Consider the following 24,180-nt stretch of genomic DNA (forward strand, 5'->3'; position numbering starts at 1 on the left):
AGTCCAAACCTCGAACTTCCTCCCCGCGCCTAGTTTAAGAGAGTCGGGTGAACAGCTATCCTGTCTCTTAGTTGATATTTTTTTAAACAAAGATATTAACAAGTCATTTACAGCCAGTGCTCCTTTTGCGTATCATGAGTTCAGTCGCTGCACGATTTAAAAGGAACCTTGCTGAGAGACATTTGGTTTGCTCAATTGAAAATTTTCGCTATACGTTGATCGCTCCTGTTTGCATACATGCAGTTCTGACGCTATGAATGGTATGTGCATGATCTGTGTATGAAAGCAGCGTCTGTCCCATACAGTCTGTTCTTTTAGCATTAAAAAATGTATCCGTTTCAGAATCCAATTAACTGACGTGTAATCCATCGGTGTGAGAAAGGAAACTCGGAAGAGTCACCCAACAGTGTACAGATTAGCGCTGTTCTAAAATCCATATGGCTTTATCAGAGTTGTTGATTGGAAATACTTTGCCGCAGACTTGAATTGTAACAATCTGAACCTGACACCCTTCCCTCGCAAGATCTATTTCACAACTCGCAGGTGTCTTCTGGAACAAATGACTTTCGGGGCTACTGCAGCTTATTCTCCTTATATACCGTTTGGCTTTGAATCCACTTTGTAAAACATCCCAAGTGACAGAGAGGGCGTGGGGAGTGGCGTGTGGGTATGATTATGCGTTTAGGAAGGGGAGCTAGTCCTGGGTAGCCCACGTGTGGCAGCTTCTTAGTCTGGAATGTCAGGCAATGTGTGCAGCGGCACCTACCTTTCTCAGAACCAGCTCTCTTCCTGTCTCTCAGTTCAACCTGCTGCTTTGAGGGCAAAGATAAACAACCTTCTCTCGCAAGGCCTTTTTGCCACAAACTATAAACCTTCCATCCAGCACCATCATACATTTTCTTGTAGGTGTGATCTACGGATCGTTTACTGTAAAATAAAGCCGGCTGTAAAGCAGGTGATCAATCAGGGATTTCCCGTTCTATTTATATGTCTATGTACACAATATATAAAAACTATTAGGCTCTGTACTTTTCCCCACGTGTCACGGTGTCTAGGTAAACCCCCAGCGGCCCGCGCCGCTTCAGTGCAGCCCCCGCACTCTTCTGCATCCCTCAGTCCAACCTCTGTAGACTCCGCCCCCAACCTCCCCCCCCACATCTGACAGTTCGTCAGTCATATAAGTTCCTGCTTTCGCTCAGTTTGGTTGTTTCATATCTTTTTTAACCATTTGAGAAAACAGGCTGCCTCCTGCACTGAGCGGCTGGGTGAAAGAGGTAAGAGACCGATCATCCATAATGCTGATCGTAAAAAATAATAATTGGGCGGTGGGGGGAATGGGCATGCCTTTGTTTATTTAAGCAGGTAGTGATTTGATCCTGTTCTAGAAGGGTAGCATATTGAATGAGCATTATCTGGCAAATTCCCTCCCTCATTTTGCTTTACACACTAGCTTTTTCAAGAAAGAACTCTTCGACCCATATGCTCACCCCTTTAGCCCCAGAGCGATTCCTGTTTGGGATAACAGAAGTTAGAAATGGACATAACTTAGAAGAGCTGTCCCTCAGACAGAGGGTGTATTAAGTTAGCATTACAGTTGCCCATGAGCATTTAGTGAGAATATTGCATAAAATGAATTCAGATGCAACGGGGGAGTGTTGCTATTGAAAACAAAGTTACAGAATTTCTTGTTTTTTAAATGATACATTCTAAAAGTAGCCTGGCTGGAGTGAATGATCCTACATTTTCTCTTTGGCGGTGGGGTGGGGATAGGCTAGACCTGTCTCTCTCTCTCTCCCCCCCCCCCATCTCTAATTTCTGTGATTCTAGGAGAACAAGAGTTACTGCAGCACTTGTAATTAAGCAACTATAAATATTCATTTTTTTCTCTCTCTCTCTAGAAAAGTGTGTGTGTGGGGGGGAGATATATATATATATATATATATGTATATATATATATATATATAACGAGAGAGAGAGAGAGAGAGAGAAGTGTGCGTGTGTATATACACTTTTCAATCCTTAAATTACTGTAACCCTGTCCCTGGCTAGAACCTGGTAGGAGATCACACATTTTGATCTTCGGCCCCTATTCTCCTTGTCTGCTTTCCAGCAGCAGCCCACGAGTCTTGCAAGACACAGATTTTTCTGACTATACTATTATTTTGGAAAGGGAGGAAAAGTAAAAGTTTGCGGTGGATTCCATCAAGTTAATTTTTTTCCCTGTCATTTTCTTTTGTAAATGATTTTTCTTTAATGTCTAAACCAAGCCAGCTGGGCAGCTCTGGGTTAACACATGCGCCTGGCCTCGCTCAGTGGGCTAATAGGAAGCTGTTGGGCTTGCTACTACCATTCCAGACTCCGGTAATGCTGGCTCGTTAATACACCTGTCCTCACTGCTACCGGGAATCCCAGTCTATGCCAAGAGCCTGCTGGCATTGCAGGCCCTGGTTGACTTCAATGGGAGCCGGAGAGGGCGTCATGATCCCTGTCCCTTAACCCCGGGCTCCGGACGGAACCCAATTCACTCTCTTTTCGTAAATGTTACTGTAAGGCTTTTACTGCTGGGTCTCTAACGGGGAAGTGGAGGTGGAACCGCTCCGTGCTCTGCCCAGCGAGCTCTCCGAGGGCTGAAATAGTCGCTAGCACTATGAGATCAGGATGACCTTTTCCGCTCTCTGTCCCGAGGTCGGTCGGTCAGACCCACCCCCAGCAGCTGCGTGGAAATGATGTTCACGAGAACAATGTAGTGATGGAAAAGTCCCAGGCTCGGCAGCAGCGGTGCACTAGTGGGTGGGTGCAAATACCAAAAACTTGGCCACTGAGTAGAAGTCATAAGGGAAACTGCAAAGCTAGGGAGCGCCACACACACTTACAGCTACACAGCGTGTGTGTGCGTCTTTGTGTGTAAAAATGCATCACACGTACATTTTCCCTGTCCACTCAGAACTCGTGTGAATTTCCTTCATTTAGGATCTTTTCAGTCTATATCCAATTTTAGATCTGTTCAGTACGTGTCTGTGGGGACAGAAATCTTGCATGTGTGTCTATGCAGATTATTACACACTTTTAGATAAATGACAGCAGCTTACTTGTATGAGGGATAGCTCAGTCTGTATCGACTTTTAGGTATAGGGATTGGTATAGTCTTGTATTGCTTGTGAATATTATAGATACACACACGTAGAATATATTATGTCCTCTATGTATGGTTTTGAAATATATCTTCTTGTGCGGACTTGTGAATTAGCATCATATGTATGCATGCACCGTGTGTGTGCATATATATATACACACACACACACACACACACACACACGCACTCTTAGAGATCATAGGCGCTATTTATGACTATTTGTGGTTGAGGTTTTCAAAGCAGTGCCGGGGGGTTAGTATTTACATATGAACACAGGTGTATACATGAACACATGCCCAGCTATACTCTCAGTATCTGTTTCATAAACACACACACCGGCGCGGGAGGAGCAGGTAGAGATAAATACAGCGTCTGTCGCTGTCTCTCCCTGCGCCCAGGAGCGCATCCCTGCAGTGAGGGCGCAGTAGCTCTGAATGGCCGGGCCTGCCCGACTCACCCCGCCGGGAAGAGGCTCTTGATGGGCCCCCTGGCTGCTGTGCAGCGGGGAGAGGAACTTTCTCTCTTTCCTCTCCCAGGCTCAAGCGCGGGCACAAAGTTAAGCAGCCCGGCCCAGCCCACGTCTGAGGCTGCAGCTGGCGGGTCTGCGAACTCCGGCGCGTGGTTTAATAGCGGGCGCCTCTCTCCTCCTCTCCCTCCGGCCCCCTTCTCCTCCGCAAGTTGGTGCCCGGGCGTGTGCAGCGAGCAGCGGGTGCGTGGCATGAACCTGGAGAGCAGCGAGTGCGGGATGAGCTCGGTGAGCTGCGGCAACGGGAAGCTCCGCCAGTGGCTGATTGACCAGATCGACAGCGGCAAGTACCCGGGCCTGGTGTGGGAGAACGACGAGAAGAGCATCTTCCGCATCCCCTGGAAACACGCCGGCAAGCAGGACTACAACCGCGAGGAGGATGCCGCCCTCTTCAAGGTAGGGGGCGGCCAAGGGCCACTCACCCGCCCTCTGGGCGTGTCTCTGGCCGTCCCGCAGCCCCGACCCCCCTGGCCGGTGGGAGACAGGAGGGATCGAGTCCTTAGCAAGAAGACGGGGGTGGTGGTGGGTTATCTCCCCTTGGCAGGACGTGGCTCTGAACAACAACCCGAGCTGAGCCAATGGGGGTTCCTGCTCTCCAACTCCGAGCTCCTTTCAGCCAGGACCCACCGAGGCCCCAGCCCGCACCGTTGAAGCCAATGGGAGTTTTGCCATTGACTTCAGCGGGAGCTGGGTCAGGGCAGGCGTAGGTCTGTCTTTTTCAAGCGCATTGGTTACTGGCTGTTGCCTGGAGCGAGGCTGTGCAGTTTCTCCCAGAATTAATGCAGTTAATTGCTTTCCACAGCAAGCCCTCTCGGGTTTGGTTTGGTTTGGTTTTATTTTAACGACAGGGTTGCCAGAGTCCATATGGAACTCTTTCCCCCCTCCTTCCTTCTCCAACTGTAATGTTAAACATTTGTATGGTTAAAGAACATTTATTTCTGCATCCCCCTGTCACTTTTCTTCTTTCTCTTACTATTTTCTCTTGCCTTCAATACTGTTCTTATTACCTTACCAAGAAACCACCTCCCATATACTTTAGCGTAAACCAATAGGGAATAAATTCTCCACTCAAGTGCTATTTCAGCTTTTGTGATTGTATACCTATAGCTTGATTTTTTTTTCTCTTTCTTTTTGAACATTTGAAACGTTTTCAGGCTTGGGCTCTTTTTAAAGGAAAGTTCAGAGAGGGCATTGATAAACCAGATCCCCCAACTTGGAAGACAAGGCTACGGTGTGCTTTGAACAAGAGCAATGACTTTGAAGAACTGGTTGAGAGAAGCCAGCTGGATATTTCTGATCCATATAAAGTGTACAGAATAGTGCCAGAAGGAGCTAAAAAAGGTAGGCCATCTTAGATTTTACATACATTTAAAGTCTCATTTTCCAGTGTGCAAAAACTGAAGAGATGTAAGTCACTCGTGTCATGTATAACCATACAGTCACTCGTGTCAGACTTGGTAGCAATCAATACAATAAATGTGCAATACTCAAGTACGTCGTATTTGGATAAATTTCCCTTTGACTTACATTGCCTGAAAAAGAATGGTGGGAGTCTGAGTCGTAGCATTTGGAAAAAATATTCCTTTGTTGGAGGTACAGGCATGCAGTATGTAAATTACTGGATGGCTTAATCTTGGGTGTACAGCCTCTATTTCAGTTTTAAATAAAGTGACGCCTGTCTTAAGCAACCACTCAAGAGACAGGCAAAAATAAGTTTGCTTAATGGAAGTGGACTTCAAATAAAGGTGGAGCAGACCTGAACTCGTTATGAGCCAGATTGTGCCTGACTACTTCAGGGGTGAGCAAGGTTAGAGGAATGCATTATCCTCCCTAGCCCTGTTTGCCTCTGCATAGCAGTCAAGTATGGTCACAGTCCTGGCACTCCCTTGTGCCCCTATTTTTCTAGAAGCCCCAGACCCTCAAGACACCCCCAAAAGGACACACAGCAGGCAGGGCCATCAGTCATCCCTCCTATGCACTGGCCATCAGAGCTGGATGGGCACATAAGGAAATATGCTGCACCCCTTGAAGGGATGTGAGCAGCAGGTGCTCTTTCTTCATGCACTGGGAAGCTCTGGGAGACCGAATTCCTCCTAAAGGTCCCTCTGCATCACTCCCACTGTAGGCCAGTGTGTTTAAAGCACAATCAAGCCCTGTGTGTTTGGGGCTGGTGTAGGATGGTCTCTTAAGAGAGGAGATTGCTTATTAAGGATGGTCCCTTGTACAAGTTCATTTGCAGTAGATTATTTTCAAGTTTCTTTAAGATATGGTTAGTAACTTTGTTTTTATCCTCATCATGTATGTAGGAGCAAAACAACTCAGCCTAGAGGATCAACAGATAATGATGAACCATCCGTACACAATGACTTCTCCTTATACTTCACTACAGGCTCAGGTACAGTATCAGTCATGTGTTATTTTTTGGCTTGTTTGTTGGGTGCCGATTGAGCTAATTTTTGCAGGACCGTATTATACTACAAGTCTTTCTATTCTGGTCTAGCACCATTTAGTTCTGCTTGGAAAAAAGACTTTTTTATAAGAAACTGAGAAATCTGTAAGCAATGTTTTCATCATGTGAAACCACAGGGCAGCTGATCCATCTGGGATTTTTTAAAATGTGAATTACAGCTCTGTTTTGTTAGATATTTTTGGTAAAAATGGTTGTATTGCCCTAGTACTTCTGGTGCCAGAAATTGAACATATGATGAAACATAGATATTCTACTGTAATGTTTTGCAACAGTGCTCCAGTTGCCTATTATAATTTTGTCATGTTTATAGTTTACACTAATGGTGACATGCATCTCATTTGAAAGCCTCCTTCTTTTGGCAAAATATCATCCAGGTGGTCTGTGTGATATTTTGATCTACAAGAGATATGGGAGAACAAATAACAAAAGGACTCATGCAGAACTAAGGAAACTTTCTTAATATGGGAGATTATGTGAAAGGTAGCATCAATTCTGATTACAGCCAAATAAAATAATGTCTCATTAAATGAACAGGTGTCAAACTACATGGTACCTCATGAACGTAACTGGAGAGATTTTGCCCCAGAGCAGCCACACCCTGACATCCCCTACCAATGCCCAAGTGTTCCTTTTGCAGCTCGCAGTCACCATTGGCAAGGTCCTGCTTGTGAAAACGGTAAGAACATCTCCTTGGAGGTCAATTGCTTGCTAATCTAAAGAGACAATATGTGACCACCATAGAAGGACCACAGATTTCATATTTGTTATTCATGGCTTCAGTGGCATAAGTATTGATGGCTTGATTTTCAGAAGTTCTGAGCATCCTTCAATGATAGCTGCAGGGGATCAGCACCTCTGACTATCATCTATATTGACACTTATTGTTGTTTTATTTTATTTTATTCTTTTATTTGTTTTACTGTAGTGCCTAGGAGCCTTAGTCATCACCATAGCAACTCATATTGCCAACCCCAAGCATTCAAAAATTGAGTCAGCCCCCCCCAAATGATTTATAAATGCCTATGTATAGATACTTTTTTTATTTGCCTTCTGATTTTTAAGTCTCTATGGTTCACATTTTTCACGTTTTTCTCCACAATCATGTAGGTTAGAAACTTACTCTCCCCCCCCCCCCCAAAGGAAAGCTGAGATTCTCACATAATCATAGCATACCAAGTATCGTTAGAGTTGGCAACACTGAATCCGAGCACCTGAAAAATATGCAAAGTAGGGAAGCCTTTACCTCATGTGGGGAACTGAGGTACACAGCGATTAAGTGACTTGTTCCATAGTGACATAGGAGGTCTGTAGAAGAGCTAGAAATTGAGCCCAGATTTCCTGAGTTGCAGTCTAGTGTCTTATTCACATGATCATCCATTGTGCCATGTATGGCTGCAGGCTCAGACTCTCAAGGGATATATGTTCATTTCAGTATGCAGGGATTTGCTCCATAAGTACAGCTCCCCACGCATTCATATGAGAATAATCTTGCAAAAAGAAAAATCCTTAGTCCAAGGTGAGATGAGGAAAGAATACTTAAAGTGCACAGGGCATCAGAACTACAAAATGCAGTCCTTTCATGGTTTAAGAGCAATGAAATAAACTTCTGTTTACACTTGTCTACTGACAACTGAACACTCTACATTTAGACAAACGAGCTATTTAGTTGAAATTTTATAAAATTCTGCCCTGATTTACACCCCATGCAATAGTTACTTCAATGGGGTAGTGAATGTAGGTTTTGGTCCTTATGATCTGTTGAACTTATGCTGAATAGAAATACTAATGAAAGGTGTCATAAACTCTTAGATACCATGGTAAAGACTGGTCTAGAAAATGCTAAGATAGAGAATAAAAGAAACATGGCATTTTCTAATACTAGAAAGAAGACCATAACTGTAATTTTTCTTTGGAAAATGTATCTCTTCCCCTTTTTCTGTTGATTACCTGATAGAATCTTAGCATATACATATTAAAAAAATCACTGATATTTTTGCTTTGTTTTTTGTTAGTAACCATGAACATTATGTCATGCTTTAGTAAGAATATTGCTTTTCCTGGTTTCAATTTCATTCCCTCAACTCCCAGTCTTATGCTTATCATTACGGCTGTTCTTTAAAAAGTCACTGCTCCAAAGCATCATTTCCCCCCCATTGTATCTTCATGGGTCAGTTAGGGCCTGATCCTGTGTTTCTTGGGGTCAGTGGGCATTCTGAAGACACAAGAAATGGAGGGCCTTCTATCTCTGTGGCTTAAAAGAAAATGAATAAATCCCCAATGCAGCAGAGCATTTAAACCCGTGCTTAATGGGTCAATGGGATGTGAGCATATGCTTAAAATTAAGCACATGCTTAAGTGTTTTTTGTATAGGGATGGATGTAAACAAATTCTCAAGTGTTTTCCTGTCTCAGGGTCTAAGTGCTGCATTAAGCTTGTATCAGAGAATTAGGCAATAGTGGCTTACTCGCTGGATTGTCTTGTTTGTCAACAGTCACTCACATATGCCCTTGGCATAAGTTAAAAAGTGAAGTAGCTTTGAGAAGAGTCAAATCTGTCTATGGGAAAGAGTAGTGTATCTTACCTGTGTCATAAATATCGTGTTTATGATATAAAGCCCTTTGAAGTCAATGCTAAGATTCCTGTTGACTTCAAGGGACTTTGGACAGGTGTTATCACATTTCAGTTTGCCTCAATACTATCTCACGCACAGGAAGGGATAGCTTGGGAAAGGACTAATGTTGGCTGTAGTATTAAATACTTTACTGCAGGAGAATTCTCTTTTCCCTACAATTACCTTCTTTCTTTAACACAATTAAAGACATAATGACTCTGAATATTTGAGTTGCCTTTGATAAAACTCCTTAAGACCTGTGAGAATGAATGGATTATTTTTCATCAGCCTCCAAGAACACCATTATCTAGTTAAAATGCAGATTATTTCTGTGGGAGAATAATATGCACTGATATGGTTAGGTAAAAGAACAACATTTAAAAAATCCAAATAAGAAAAATCTAGGTAACATTTTGAGTGGATAAAATGTTTTGGTCAAGGGGAAGTTTTTTTGATAGAGCTGGAGCTCAGAAACTGTCACATGCATAGCTGTGAACTCTAAATTTGTTCTTGGGTTTTAGATAGCTAGATATCATTTGACTTTTTTTTGTGAAAACAGGTTGTCAGGTGACTGGAACCTTTTATGCTTGTGCACCATCTGAGTCACAGACTCCTGGGATCCCAATAGAGCCAAGCATAAGGTCTGGTGAAGCTCTTGCACTATCAGGTAAGTCTATAACACCAGGCTTTCATGGTGAACCATCCAGGAGGCTCTCCTTATAATTTTCCAAGTAAATGTTTACTCACTGTTTATAGGGACTTCTTTTGTCAGTGAAAGTGACATTTCCTTTCCAAATGAGTTCTGTGCATATACACTTAGGCCTCAGTTCAGCAAGATTTTTAAACACATGTGGAACTTTAAGCACTTGAGTAGTCCTCACTGAAATCTGTAACTCAGATTAAGATCAATGGGATCATTCATGTGCTTACAGTTACACATGCTTAAGTACTTTGCTCTTTCAAGCAAATTTCAAGCAAATTCTTGGTTGCTCCTCAGTGAGTCGTCAGATAGGACAACTGCTGACAGGGGAAGCAGATTCTTCTTTAGCTCACCACAAAGCCATATTGCTTTTGGATTCAGAGGTCTAGAGTTTTTTTTTTTTTTAAACTGGACCATATCCTTTCTGAAAAATACTATTCCTTTGTTCAACATTTTGTCCTATGGATACTTTTCTGTCTTCTCTGTTGACTGCATCAGGATTTGCAGCATTTATTTATCCTTGATAAAATAAAACCTCTCGGTACTTTGGTGATGGCACTTTCACTCTCTGAAAAGAAATCTGTTCAGCCAGCTTTGCAGTCGTTCAGACTTAAGGGATTTTTTATTTTTATTTTATTCCTTATGTGGAAATGTAGGAGCTAGTTTGGGTTTTAAACTAACAATGGAAATTCTATGGAGAAATTGACAATGCAACATTAAGGGGAGAGACTTGGCTGGCAAATGACAGAGTTAAGCACACACCTAAGTGCCCTTCCTGAGCAGGGCTGCTGTCCCAAATGGGTCTATTTGCACAGCCCTGCACCAGGATCGAGCCCTTAACAATCACTCTCCTGTGTCGAGTGACCACTTTAAAACTATGCCTAAGATTTCAAATATAATTTTGTCTGCGTTTCAGCCAAAGACCACTTCTATTAGGCAACTGATTGCATTTTTGCAAGTCTTGTGGGTAGTTGCTTAACAGGGTTATATACAACATCTTGAGAGAAGCATAGCTATTTTCTGATGTATCTAGGAGAACATACTGAGTTTGAGCTTTAATTCCAATTATACCTGTGAAGTACAAACACTTTTCCCCCCACTAATGAAAATACGCGGCTTGCCAGGCATTAATATCTAGCATGTTTTCTGCTGTCTGCATCACAGGCTATTCGGTTCCCACTCCAGGGGCCTGTATTGGTAGAAGCTGGTGTTGGAGTTTGTGCTTCCATATTTCATTATTTCAATTCAATCTATGTTTTTCCCTAAATCAGGGCTAAATTCTGAGAGATGTTGAGTATTAGAAATTATAGATGCATAGTACCTTGCAAGATCTGGCCCATTGGCCTTAATAGTACTGCGATATAATGCAAAATACTCTCAATATTGAACGGCAGTAATTTTTTTCTGAAATATACTTACAGACTGTCGACTACACATCTGTCTATATTACCGTGAAATACTGGTGAAAGAGATGACGACTTCAAGTCCCGAAGGCTGTAGAATATCTCATGCCCAAAATTATGAGGTCAGCAGCTTGGATCAAGTTATCTTCCCCTATCCAGAAGATAATGGCCAGAGGAAAAACATAGAAAAATTACTGAGCCACTTGGAACGAGGAGTAATACTCTGGATGGCACCTGATGGGCTTTATGCTAAGAGACTTTGTCAAAGCAGGATCTACTGGGATGGACCTCTGGCGATATGCAGTGACAGGCCAAATAAACTGGAAAGGGAGCAGACCTGCAAACTTTTTGATACTCAGCAATTTTTAGCAGGTAATTCTCAATTTAGGTTACAAGTTGTCTATATAAATGTCACCAAATCACTGTCATTGTGGTTCCAGATGGGCACTATTGAAGGGGTCTTTGCACTAAATTACTCCCACCAAAGTGGTTGGGAGACGCAGGTGCTCAGCTGCTCTCTGGATGTGGCCCTATATGTAGGTGTTAGAAGAGCACAGCCTTGGAATAGTGTTTTATTTGTATATTACTATGGTTAGTTCTGCTTTTGATACACTTATGTGGCTCCCATTGAAAGTAATGGGAACCACTCATGCTCAATTGAGGACAAGGTAAGGCCTGTGTCACTTTATACTGAGTGGGAGGAGCCCAACAAAACAGTCCTTCTTAAGATTGGATAGTAGATGGGACCACATTCTGATTTTGGATCCAATGGTGTAAATCTTGAGTAACTCCATTGTCTTCAGTTGATTTACTTCAGACTTATGCCAGTGTGTATCTGAAATCTGACCCAGAGTATTTAAACATCAGCAAGTATTAATCCCAACAGATATTTTTTTAAATCTGTGTTTTGGTGTGTGCGTGTGTCTGTATTTAAACAAATACACGGGAAAATATTTGTGGGGTGAATTTATAAACTCTGACTTTCAACAATCATCCTATTAACTAATGGCATAGGGCAAGACTGTAACTTGCCCAACACACCTGCAAAAGCGAGTCAGATGTTTGAAGGCATGCCCTCAACCCCCTGCGCTGGTTATTTGTATTGTGGGTAGCAGAATGGAGGGGAAAACAGTCTCACAGGGATACTCCTGCTCTGGGAAGAGAGTGGATGGAGTCTTGGCTCCAATTTCCAAGTTGCTGACCAGCACTTCTGAGGTAACACAGAGAGGTGAGCAACCTACTCCAGGGAAAGGGGTGGACACAGATCCCTTACTCCAGGGGAGGGGAAGTAGAGAAACAAGCAGCACAATTATATGCTGCCCCTTACTAGGGCTTGTGGCAGAGCTACAGTTGAGCTCTTAAGTTTTAGAGTGGCATGGTCTCCCTTCTGTGCAGGACACCTTACTGCCTTTCAGACCTATATATTGGTATAAGTTACAGTTTTGTAGAAAAATAATGCAATGCTTTAAAAAAATACCCCAAATGAGCCACTGCCTTGAAAATACTTCATTTTCCAGGCTTTGATGTGTCATCCTAGCAGAATTATCAAGCACCATATGCATTTAAACACACATCTGAAGAGGATATGAAAATTGACAGTTAAAAAGGGGAATTTGAGCTGAATTTATAGGGTTACAACTTCTATTGTATGCTAATTGTAAGATGTATCGTTATGCCTGCAATCATGTGCCTGGAAGTCCCTTTTCCTTTTTCAGATGCCACTTTAAATTTAATCTGGCTCTTCCAAACCATTCACAGGATATGTGGCAGTATTTTTTTAGAAGCCTGTTCCCCAAGGTTAACTTAAGCACAGTTTTCTAAGCTATGTGCATGCAAATGCATGTGCAAACATGTGCACAATTGCATGCTTAATTTGTGTGCAGTTATCACAATAGTGTGTGCAAATTGGGGTGTAGCTAGCCAGGTAACTTCTTAAGTGACTATTGTGCCATGCACATACCATAGCTACATATTAATTTTGGTTAGTGAGCTCCCAAGTTAAGTGCGCATTTGGGTGTGGACAGTCAGAAAATCAGACCCTTAGGGGATGGAAACACTCAGGACTTCTACTAAGAGATGCATGTCCCAAAGAATTCACAGAAGGAAGGTGCAGAACCAAGGCTGTGGCCTTTAATTGATATGGCTGCGTCTTGGTGCAGGGATATGTCCATATGGGACTCACTGAAAGACTGGGCTTTGTGATTCTGACATATAGTACAGGGGTGACCAGATTCTAATGTCTGGGTTACTTATGGAGAGATCTGAGTGATGACTTTAGCAAACCAGGAGAGCGAGAGAATTTAGAGAAGGCTCAAAGACTGGAATAGGAAAAGGGTATGAAGGGGTGTTAAGGAGGCTGGCATGGGTGGAGAGGAGTAGGTAGTTGGAGCTAGAATAGAAGGAAATTAGACCTGATTTGGGGAGGCATGTGAAAACCTGGCAGTTGAAGTCTGAATTTGACCCAGGAGATGAGAAGGAGTCAGTGGAGCTGGTTGAATAGTGAAGTGACATGCTCAGAGCAGTGAGAGGACCTCAAGTACATGCTTTCATGCGTTTGGAAGAGCTGGGATTCTCTGACTCTCTTTCATATTGAAGATTATTCTTACTACTGAAACCCTTCGTGGGCCAACTCCCTTCTCTATCCCATCTCTTCCCTGGGCTATTATGCTGCAATACTTTGAGAATCACTGAGGCTGAGGGCTTGTCTACACTTACTGGGGAATTGACGTGCGATGCATCGGTGGTTGCTTTAGCGGGTCTAGTGAAGACCTGCTATATCTACCGCAGATCACTCTCCCGTCAACTCCTGTATTCCATCTGAACACGAAGCGCAAGGGGAGTCAACGGGTTCTATTGGACAACTGAAGTTGCATAACTTAGATCGATCTCCCCCTGTAGTGTAGACAAGGCCTGAGTAAAATTCTGTGACAGAAGAGGGGTAGGGATGGGGTTCTTTCCTCAGTAGTAACACTGGGACTAATTAATCAGGAGTTGCACTGAACCCAGACTCCTCCTTGCCCTCTCTTATGATGCCTAAGTGAATGCAGTGTTGGATGATCATACCGAAGAACTGAAAGTCTCCCCCTCTGCTCCTAGCAGATTGTGAGTGGTTTTAGGGGTTGTTGGAAATAGAGAGAGAGAACATTACCTACTTTTTTGGTTACAAATAGAGTGCAGTTCTCTTTGCATTAATTATTAATTTATCATGAATCATTATAATTTATTATTCAGTAGAAACTAGAGGTCTCAACTGAGACTAGTGCCCCATTGTGCTGGGCACTGCATTTACACAGAATAAGAAACAGTCCCTGCGTCAAAGAGCAATGTATTTTAACCCAAGTGGAGCCCTCTTGTAAACATCTCCCCCATACAGGGAATAATTTGCCTAATATAAATATGTATATATTTGAGAGGAAGTATTGCCTAGTGACTAGAGCAGTGGACTGGAATTCAGGAGACCCGGGTTCTATTCCTGACTCTGCCACTGTCCTGCTGAGTGACCTTGCACAAGTTACTTCCCCTCTCTGTGCCTCAGTATCCACATCTGTGAAATGGGGATAATGATACTGATGTCCTTGGTAAAGTGCTTGGAACTCTGTGGATTAAATGTGCTGTATAAGAGCTATATGGTGGTGGTGTTGTTGTTATTGTTAGACTCAGAGGATGACTATAACCAAATTTGCACTTTGCAACCTTTTGAGATTTTTCTTGTACTGTATTATAAACTAACATTTTTGATGATGTTATGTTGTGCCTAAAGAATTCTCGGTGCTTTACAGAGCAATAAAAGGGATGGAATCCTGGCCCTATTGAAGACAATGGCAAGACTCCCATTGACTTCAGTGGGGCCAGGATTTCACCCAAAGTGCCTTCTCTACAGAGTTTGCAGTATAAAAATAGACATGACCCAACAAGTGACAGCAGCAGAGAGGGGAAAAGAGGATGAGGGGGGCAATGAAAGGTCACAGATGTTGCTGTATTTGAGCCTGGCCCTTTTCAAAGGGTCTGTCCACACTGCAATCTGAGATGTGATTGCAGCTTGGGTAGTCAGACCCACACTGGCTTTCCCTGTGCTAAAATGGCTAAAAATAACAACATTGATGTGGTAGCGGGGGCTCCACTGTGGACTATACATGCATGCTGGGGACCTCAGCGACCTATGTGCATTACTAGCCCATGCAGCCTCATTCAGACTGCTATTTTTAGCTCTGCTAGTGAGACTATGCCTACCTGCGCTGTAATCACACCTCCGATTGCAATGTAGACATACCCTTAGAAAGAGCTGACATGAGATCTCTGGGACCCTGGCTCCTGTAGTAGAAGAGAAAGGCAAACCATCCAGAAAATATGTAATCTGAACTAATTACATTCCTGTGGATTCATGACCTGGGGAGGTGGGGAGGGTGATTGGACAATATGCAGACACTAACATGGTTCTGTTTGGGCCTGCTCCTGCTCCCACTGAAGCCATTATCTTAAGTGGGAGCAAGATCAAACCCTTACAAAGGTGTACCAGCTGCATTGTAAGCTAGTCCTGAGATTCGCCATCTACTTTCTAATGAACAATCCATCTTCTGATGTTCAGCCATCATAAGTAGTGGGCACAGAACTGTAGTTTGAAGTCAAAGAGTAAACACTTTTGTTACTTAAATTGATCTCAGTTCTACTCTTAAGGGTGACAGGCCCTCCTGCAACATCTCAGCACCATTGTTTTTGAAAGAAGCCGTGCAAAGTGACTTACATAGCATGATCCTTCTGAAATGTATGTGTGGATAGGAGAAATGTAAACTGGCAAAGTTCAAAAGTCCTGAAGAATGTTTCAGAAGTTTCTGTTGTTAAGCCAAACACAAGTATGAATCTAAGGAAATCCCAATTGCTGTTTATATGAAATTACTCAAAATGCAATACAGATAGAATAATTGGAGTCTCTTAGCTCTTGGGGGAACGACAAAGTTTTCAGCTATTTGTCCCTTGTTCTCTCCCTGATCTGTGGCAAAATCTCCAAGATCACTTTTCTATGCTGGTATCTCTCCTTTCTCCCAGACTTGCTTTTCCTTTGCTAGACCCTGTCATTGCTTTTGCCAATTGTCCAATAGAACCTCTTCATCGCTCCTGTAGTCTGCTGTTCTGCTCCAAGGTCCTTCATTACTAACTCTGGAACTCAGCCATTGATGGTGAGGATTTTCTGAACATATCTTTTCTGTCTTCAGAACTGCAAGCTTTTGCCCACCATGGACGTCCATTGCCTAGATTCCAGGTTGCTCTGTGTTTTGGAGAGGAATTTCCAGACCCACAAAGACAGAGGAAGCTAATTACAGCCCACGTAAGTATGATTTATTTCATTTCTTAGTTTACAATGAAGGGTATGTGAATCTGCCAGGCAGCCTTCTCTACCGCTCATCAGTAAGCTGTGAGGGATGCAGTATATCCTAGTGGATAGGGCACTGGGCTGGGAGACCCGGGTTCACTTCCCTGCTCTGCCATTAGCCCGCTGGCAAGTCATGTCCTGCCTCAGTTTCCCCATCTGTAAAAATGGGGATAAGAAGACTGACCTTCTTTGTAAAGCGCTTTACGATCTACTGATGAAAGCACTTTAGAGGAGTAATTATGACTATGAGCTAAATGGAACAGCTTGGCTAGTGTCAGCCATGTGACACTGGTAAGCAGGGCCTTGCATAGAATATGATTACATGGCGCATAATTTTGGATTCTTTTAAAATTGCCACATAAGTGTGCTGCAGCATCTAAGCTTTCTCAGAGATACCCTCTTCCCTTTCGTCTCCCCGGCCTCTGGTGTCTGCATTGCAAAATGCCATAGCAGACTGAGGCAGGCTTTACTGCTTGGGTTACTCTTGCTTCACCTCTTGGCAGTAAACTTCGTAACCCTGGGCCTTGGCTATACTGCCTACTTTTATATTCATTTCCCTGCAGTAGTGCAGCTGCACCAGTGTAAGCAATAGTGGAGGCTGGGATCAGCTGCTTTCCAAAAACCGAGCTCCACAATGGAGATGTATCCATGGTCTCCCTGCCCACTCTAGAGGCAGGGTTTAGTTTATTGCCATTATCTCCGAGGTAGGAGAATATTGGTGTTTAATTTTGTAAGTCATCCAGATGCTAAGGTGATGGGCCATAGATTTTTGTAATAAAATAATTACCTTCTCGTTACTAGTTATGTGACTTCCTTACCACTATCTGCCTGCAACGCATTGCCCTGTGGTTCCCCTGGGTGGAGGATTACAGCTTTCAAGTTCAGTTTGCTGTCCTACCCAGACATCCTCTGTTTGAATGAATGTTCCCATGGTCAGGTTAGCTTTTTCTCCCGTTCAGAGATCCTCTAACTCTAACACATGCCCCCCTAACCCAGACATCAGTCCTGGATCTTTAGATTGCTGAGGAGTATCGGGCCAGGAATACAATGGAGTAATTATTTGAGCAAAGATTAGGGATATCATTGGACCTCAAGCCTCCTCATTCCTTACTTAGGCCCCCAACAGTACAAATTCTCTCCACCATCCATAACACCTCCCACTTCCCAACCATTCCCTCTCCTCCCATCTGCTTTCTACATTTCTGGTCCCCCTTCAAAGTACCCTTTCCCCACAGCCCTCCTCTCCTCAAACATATTCTCCTCCCTGCCCACAAAGAATCTCCTCTCAGCCTGTGCCCACTGCCCTCCCCCCCAACTCTCCGTGAGTTTGTTCTCTCCTCCAGCGCTCTGCCTCATACCTGAACCTCGTTATGCTGGCTGGCAGCTCAATCTCTTCTCTGGAATTGGCTCAGCCTCTGCCTTGGGTCCCCCTGTTCTGCACTTGGAACTGGTGGAGGATGGGGAGGGTGGGAACTAAGCAGGTTCCATAGAGCACCCAGTTGCATGGCTGCCCAGCAGAGGCCCAGAACAGCCCCTAGCAGCAGGCGGCTACACCTGCAGCTGCCTCTTTCTTGTCCAGATGACCAGTCCGACAGCTGATGAGGGGAAGTGGAGAGAGATTGCTGAATTGCTGCAGTCAGCATCATCCTCAAACTCCTGTCCCTTCTTCCATTGCCGATGTGAGCTGAAAGCTAGGGAGGACATGTTCTTCTCCCTGCCACCCGTACACCTTTCCTCCATAAAATGATGTCTATGCAGGGATGTCTCTAAATGTTTAGAGGATCTCGGATCTTTTCTCAGAACATATTTGCTCCCCATTTATAAATCTCAAGTTTTTATATCCTAGGAGTGAAAGATAAGTATTTAACTAAGGCACTGTGCAAAGCTGGGGACCCTTGGAGCTAGTGAGACAAGCAAAATGAGTAGAGCCTCTCAAACATTGCCCCAAAGCTTGGCCATATTAGACCAGTGCAATGCTGAACAGATACAGTTAGGGATGAATGGACATACAATAATATTTAATTTTAGAAACGTTCGACTTGGACTCAGAATAAGGGACAGATTTTTAAAGTTGAGCATGTGAAACTGGGCCTGCATTTGGCCGTGCCTAATTTAGCCATGGAAATATGGGCACACACAAATCAGGCATCACATGCACATATGGGCTAGCTGATAGAATGATGGACTACATTTGCAAACGCATGCTTTATGCAATGGGTATTTGTCTGCAAAAACTGCAGCTAGCTCTAAAAATCTGGAGTCGAAGTAAAGGCAGAGCTCAATGAGAACAGAGTGCATTTTCTTTCCATTTTGGTATGCGGAACTGTTTTATTTTGCCTTGTTTTTATCATCTTTTTATTGTTGAGTAAATAGCTAATACGAATGATATGGAACATGCTATCACGCTTCAATAACATTTTTATCTGTTGTTAAGGTTGAGCCAATGTTTGCAAGGCAGCTGTATTACTTTGCTCAACAAAACAGTGGACATTTTCTGAGAGGCTATGATTTACCAGAACATGTCACTAGTCCAGAGGATTACCACAGATCTATTCGCCATTCCTCCATTCAAGAATAATCTCCTCAGAAGGAGTGTGTTTAAGGCTTTGTAAAGATGATGCATATTGGAAGAACAGAGCTGGTTCACATTTTGGGGATCCAAATCACAGCTGGATTTATTCAGGAAAACAAAGTCTCAGAGACTGGAAAATGAACTAGAACAACAGTATTGTACAATAGAAAAGATGAGGCTTCAAGATTTGGATGATACATCTCACATAGATTCTGCGGTTGCTGGGGATAACTGTGAAAACTGACAAAATGTTTGATATGTTTACATTGTTTAAACGTTCTCCATGGTTTGAGGATGACTTCTTGCTGAAGACTTAAATTCAGAGTTTACAATGTTATGATATTTGCAGAGCTATTTATTTGTGATTACAAATCTCAGGGCAGGGAAATATATTGGCAGTATTCCCAGCATGAAGCTGTAGCTACTGTGGGAAAGATGGCACACAAGTGGCCTAGGCATCCATAAATGTTATGTTGTGAATAGCTACATATGTAAGTGGTTAAGAATTTAGATTGTTAAGCGTGGTAAACTTTTTATGCCTATATTCTTCTATGAAAGTTTCAGTGTGTATTTTTTTAAAAAATCCAGTCCTAATGAGATATATATTTTTAATGCCTGACATTTCTCTTCAAAGTGAATTTTGTCGTCATTACTGCTGTTAGTGGATTGATACTCATAACAGCTCTTAGAAGAGTTCTCTAGATGGTGTATTTGGGGTAGTACATTGTGAAGGGTGGTCATTTAACATTGCAGAGTCAGCAGGCAACTGATGCTTCTCTCTAACAATCTCTAGATTTGGGAGTTTTTGCTGTCTGTGTTGCAGGTGGGACCATTGACTTGAATCTAGACCCTAGAATAAAACAGGTTTTTGAGAAAATAACTGTAATCTTTGATAATTATTCTTTCATATATGATTCTTTTTTGGTGGTCATTCTCACTGGCACATATATGTAACATGAAATAGATTTCCAAGGTATATTTGTATAGGTTTGGTAAATATTCACAAAAAGAGTTGTTGACTTACACAAGGTCAAATTCTGCTCTTGGCTGTGCACCTACAACTCCCTTCCTCCTGTGCAGAAGTCAGTGGGAGCCAGGTGTCCAAAGAAGAGCAGGCTTTGGCCCATAGTATTAGTAGAGCTGGGAATATCTATCCTAACTTTTGTTTTAAAAAGTAAAAAAGAAAAAAAAAGTATAATTTTAGGAGATTTACAACTTTTAATGCTGGGGTGTTGATTATTTGCTTGCATATGCAAATGAACTTGGAACTCCTTTGTATGGCAAAGAAAGAGAGAGATCTGTCAATATTGGTGTGTGTGTGTGTGTGTGTGTATATATAAGTGAAATTCTACAGTCTGTGTTATGCAGGAGGTCAGACTAGGTGATCATAATGGTCTGTTCTGGCCTTAAAAATCTGTGAATTTATATTTCTCATGCCAGAAAGATCCTCTCCATGGTTAGAAATACATTTTGCTTGAATTTCTAGCTAAAACAAAATTGTATATGGTCTGACAGCAGACTCACATTCTAGGGAACTTTAATTTATACATCTTAAAGATGCATACTATTTTGGGATATAATATCCCCCCTTTTCTCCCCTCCCATAAGGCCAGTTTATCAGTTCATTATGCTTTAATATTCTTCCTTACTTGAAATATCTTTCCTGACTTACATGTTCTTAGGGGAATACTCTAGCTCATAGACATTCAAATCTCTGCGTTAGTCAGCCTCCAACCCTTTTTAATTTGCACACTTCTATGTATATTTTAGTCCAGTGAAGCATGCAGTGCTTCAGTTGAAATCAATGGGACTTTTGTGTGCAAGACTGCAGAAATGAACTGATATACCGTATTGGATGTGGGTTTAACTTTTCCTAATAGTCATTGCTTCACTTGCTGAGTGTCTCACCACATCTCTCAGAATCAATTTCTGGACCCCAACAGTTCAGTTCGGTAGATCAGATGTGTTCTTTTCTGAGGTGGGGTTAGTTCTTAAGGGCCTAATCCTGCATTGCCATCTCAGGCAAGAGGCCCAGTTAAGTCAGTGGGAGGTTTGTTTATGTAAAGATTGCAGGAACAGACCACAAGAAAGGAAGTCTGAAATATGAAAACATTCAGTGTTAGTTCACTTAGCAAAGCATTGAAAAATATGTATTTTTTCCTTTGCTGAACTATAGACATCGTAGGGAATAAAAATAATTGAAGGCCACATTCTGCTATTGGATGCCTGGAGCTCCCATTGACTTCAGATTTTGGACCTTGATGTCTTCTATGGCTTATGTGAAATTCTGATTCTTAAAATCAAGGCATAGTGGTATCTGTTTTCAGTATCACTGCACATTGGAAAGATATTGAACTATTTGTCCAATTCATCAAGTTTGACTTGGAATATGCTATTTTCAGGATGATATTACTAAATTCCTTAGGGAAAACACAAGAGGTTGTAAGTTAGTTATGTTGGCCTTTCACCCCGCTCCCATGGAAATCAATAGTGAAAGTCCCATTGATCTTCAGTGAGAACCAGATGATGCCTTATAGGAGTAAAGAATGGCACAGACTGTTAAGTGATCAGTTTGAATCCTTCTGGAATGTGAGGGGAGTTTCAGATTGTTCCAACAAGAGTATAAAGATCACAGCTTCATAAGCTTCTATGTTTTAGAATAAAGGCTACAGAAACACTGAAAGTTTGTAGATTCATTTACAAAATACATGTATTTTTTGCTGGTAGATATTTTAGGATAGGTTAGTGTCATGTAAGTCTAAAAGCCAATTGTGTTGAACTACTTGTTGTTTTGGAATGTGGTACCTTCCAGGAAAGCAGGGAATTGCAAGTATAGAATGAGGCAGCTTCTCAAAATGTGTTCCAGGTTTTACCCATTATAGCCCTGGAGAGAAGAACTTTCCAAAGTTACACTGATTTTACCAACCCCTTGGTAATGCTGGCCAGCATTTCACAGGTTCATTGCAAACAACCTAGTAGTGCTGTTAATGGTACTGCCTCGATTCAGCTAAGCACGAAAGCTCTTAGTTTGAGCATGTGCCTAAGTCCATTCCTACTCAGCAAAGCATGTGAGTGCGTGCCGAATTCTAGTGCTTTGCGGAACTGGGGCCTAAAGCTTGAGGTACTGGGGTGTGTGTGTGTGTGTTTGAGCGAGAGAAGAGGAGTTGGGATAGGACCAAAGGGAGATGATCAAATTAAACAATAGGAACTGTCCTAGTAGAGTAGCAACAGCCTATGCCATTGTACTCAGTAACCCAAAGCAAGAGGAGAGTCTGCAAACTGTGCAAGAGATCTACTAAGCCTTTTAGGAAGGGGAAACTATCCAGCTCTTTGTGTTGCATCTTCTATCATCCAAATTCAGAGGTACATTGAGCTTGGCTTTCAATGGAGCTTTTAATTATACTCCCCTCCGGAGTACAGTGTAAAGTTAGCAGCTGTTGAAGAAGAAGGGATGGGGAAAAAAAAAAAAAGCATCCAATAAGAAGTTGCATGTGATATCTAGTAGGACTGTCCGTAAATTCTGACCTAATTATGAGTACCCTATTTACAGTGTAGGAAAGCCTCCAGGTGAAAATGTATTTAACACAATCAAAAAGCCAGAAACATCTATTTTTGAAAAAGAGCAATGAATATCTAGAATGGTACCGTGAATTACATTGTAAATTGATTTTTAAAGACTGTATTTGACTTATGTGACAACATGCTATTGTTCCAAATAACCAATGGATAAATAAAGTGGGGAAAAAAAACCCTAAACATTTTTTCTGATTAAATGTTTTTACCCCGTCACTAATGCGAGAGCATTTGAATTACTTCCTACTTCTGTTAAATTCTGTTTATAGCTTCTGAAGTCTACTTCCTTCCTGGTCGGATTTCAGTGGTATTATATCTCAAATGTTTTACTCCTAGCAAGATTGATGACAAAGATTGATCCGTGTTTTAAATGGAGTCCATTGTAATTTGTCAATATTGTAATCTCATTCTAATATATCAACATTGCTACAACTGTCTGTGATCTTTTGTAAGAGCTTCATGTCCAAATCCCTCAAACTATTTGCTTTCTTTAAAAATTGGCTTTGTCTCACTTTGTGAAGTGGTTCAATCTACTGTTAAAAGCTCATTAACAGCTGTGGGGATATAGGTTAACCAGAAATGAGAAGATATATATTTTAAGCAAAGTACAGCGTAAGAGGCTTTGTGGAAAAAACACAGGATTCACGTGAAAACCCCCATGCTTTGTACGTATGCTGTTTACATCAGCATTTGTCAGCAAAGTGGAGGTGGGGAAACACCATTCTGATCAGAGAGCTTTGAGGAAAAAGTAAAGCATTCAGTCATGGTGCTGTAGATCATTGTCTCCTTCTAGACCCTAGAGATACCATAAATATGTGGTTCCTTTTTAATAAGAATAACCTTTTTTTTTAAAAAAAAAATTTTTTTTGATTTGTCCTTTCTCAGAAACAATTTTATGCCATTTGTGTCAATTTTAGCTGGGCTTGGCGTGGGATTTTTGATCACTATGATATTTTCAGAAGAATTAAATATCTTATCTCCTTCTTATTAAGTTTATAGTAGATTTCCATTTCATATTTATTAAGGACTAACTTCTAAAAGAGGTTGTTTGTTTAATTTTAGACGCTGTTGTGGTCAGTGGCATTTAGATAGATTGGATCCAAGAAAACGGTAGTTTAAATACCCTTTTTTATATGCTGGCTGTTGGAGAATTATCAGGCAGCATAGTAACAAGCCAAAAGGGATTTAGATTTTAAAGGGGTTCAGACTGAAAGTTAAAATATCTTTACATGACAAAGGGATGAATAGATCATTTACACATGTGCTGCTCCACAGACTTTCCTGGGGTTGTATATGTGTAAGCAAGATAGAAATTGGCCCCAAGTGTGCAAATACAGAAAACCGGAGACTTAGGTTCTCTGAAGCGACATTCAAGAAGGAAGTAACAAAGTATCTTAAAATAGCAATTCCTTGATGTGCGCCATAGGCTATACATCTGAATATCTGAAAAACACTCTGGTGTAGGATTTAAATGATTACATGGCGAGCTGGCACCTGTTTTTAATAATCAATAGACAGATCATATGTGAGTCCAGAAACAGGTAAGAAATCTTGGCTCTGATCCTGTGTGTGGTGCCACTGCTTTTCACTTCAACTTCTGGCAATTTGTGATCCTAAAGCTGGTGTAGGTTCCAGGGATGCTGGAACAATTTGCATAGTGGGGGTGCTGAGAGCCATTGAACCAACTGTAAACCTTGTATATGATGGAAACCACTTCAAGCCAACGGGTGCTGCTGCACCCTCCCCCACCCTTTGTTCCAGCACCCCTGGAGGCAACCCTGGGAGGATTATCCCAGTGCTGGAGGAATCTTCCAGTGCTGTAGA

At 42.1% G+C, this 24,180-nt stretch overlaps 1 protein-coding gene across 2 annotated transcripts; it reads left to right on the forward strand.

Annotated features, from left to right (window-relative positions):
• Positions 1–1,218: 1,218 nt before the first annotated feature.
• IRF4 (interferon regulatory factor 4) lies at positions 1,219–22,543 on the forward strand. 2 transcript variants are annotated; one of them, XM_054018709.1, is made up of 9 exons: positions 1,219–1,274; positions 3,812–4,055; positions 4,814–5,000; positions 5,966–6,054; positions 6,664–6,805; positions 9,300–9,407; positions 10,862–11,215; positions 16,054–16,166; positions 18,646–22,543. In XM_054018709.1, the coding sequence occupies exons 2-9, from the start codon at positions 3,852–3,854 to the stop codon at positions 18,787–18,789; spliced, it is 1,341 nt and encodes a 446-aa protein (XP_053874684.1). In that variant the 5' UTR covers positions 1,219–1,274; positions 3,812–3,851; the 3' UTR covers positions 18,790–22,543. The 2 variants fall into 2 exon arrangements, with proteins under 2 accessions (XP_053874684.1, XP_053874683.1); XM_054018708.1 differs by lacking the exon at positions 1,219–1,274 and having other exon boundaries at positions 3,426–4,055.
• Positions 22,544–24,180: the final 1,637 nt, after the last annotated feature.

Source organism: Malaclemys terrapin, chromosome 2, assembly GCF_027887155.1.
Source record: "Malaclemys terrapin pileata isolate rMalTer1 chromosome 2, rMalTer1.hap1, whole genome shotgun sequence".
NCBI lineage: Eukaryota > Metazoa > Chordata > Testudines > Emydidae > Malaclemys > Malaclemys terrapin.

Excerpts from the sequence above, each read along its gene's own strand:
- IRF4 (XM_054018708.1), top strand. The coding sequence starts at position 3,426 with ATGCCCAGCTATACTCTCAGTATCTGTTTCATAAACACACACACCGGC. Across the intron at positions 5,001-5,965 it reads GCCAGAAGGAGCTAAAAAAG|GAGCAAAACAACTCAGCCTA; the intron begins GTAGGCCATCTT and ends TCATGTATGTAG. Across the intron at positions 9,408-10,861 it reads TGAAGCTCTTGCACTATCAG|ACTGTCGACTACACATCTGT; the intron begins GTAAGTCTATAA and ends ATATACTTACAG.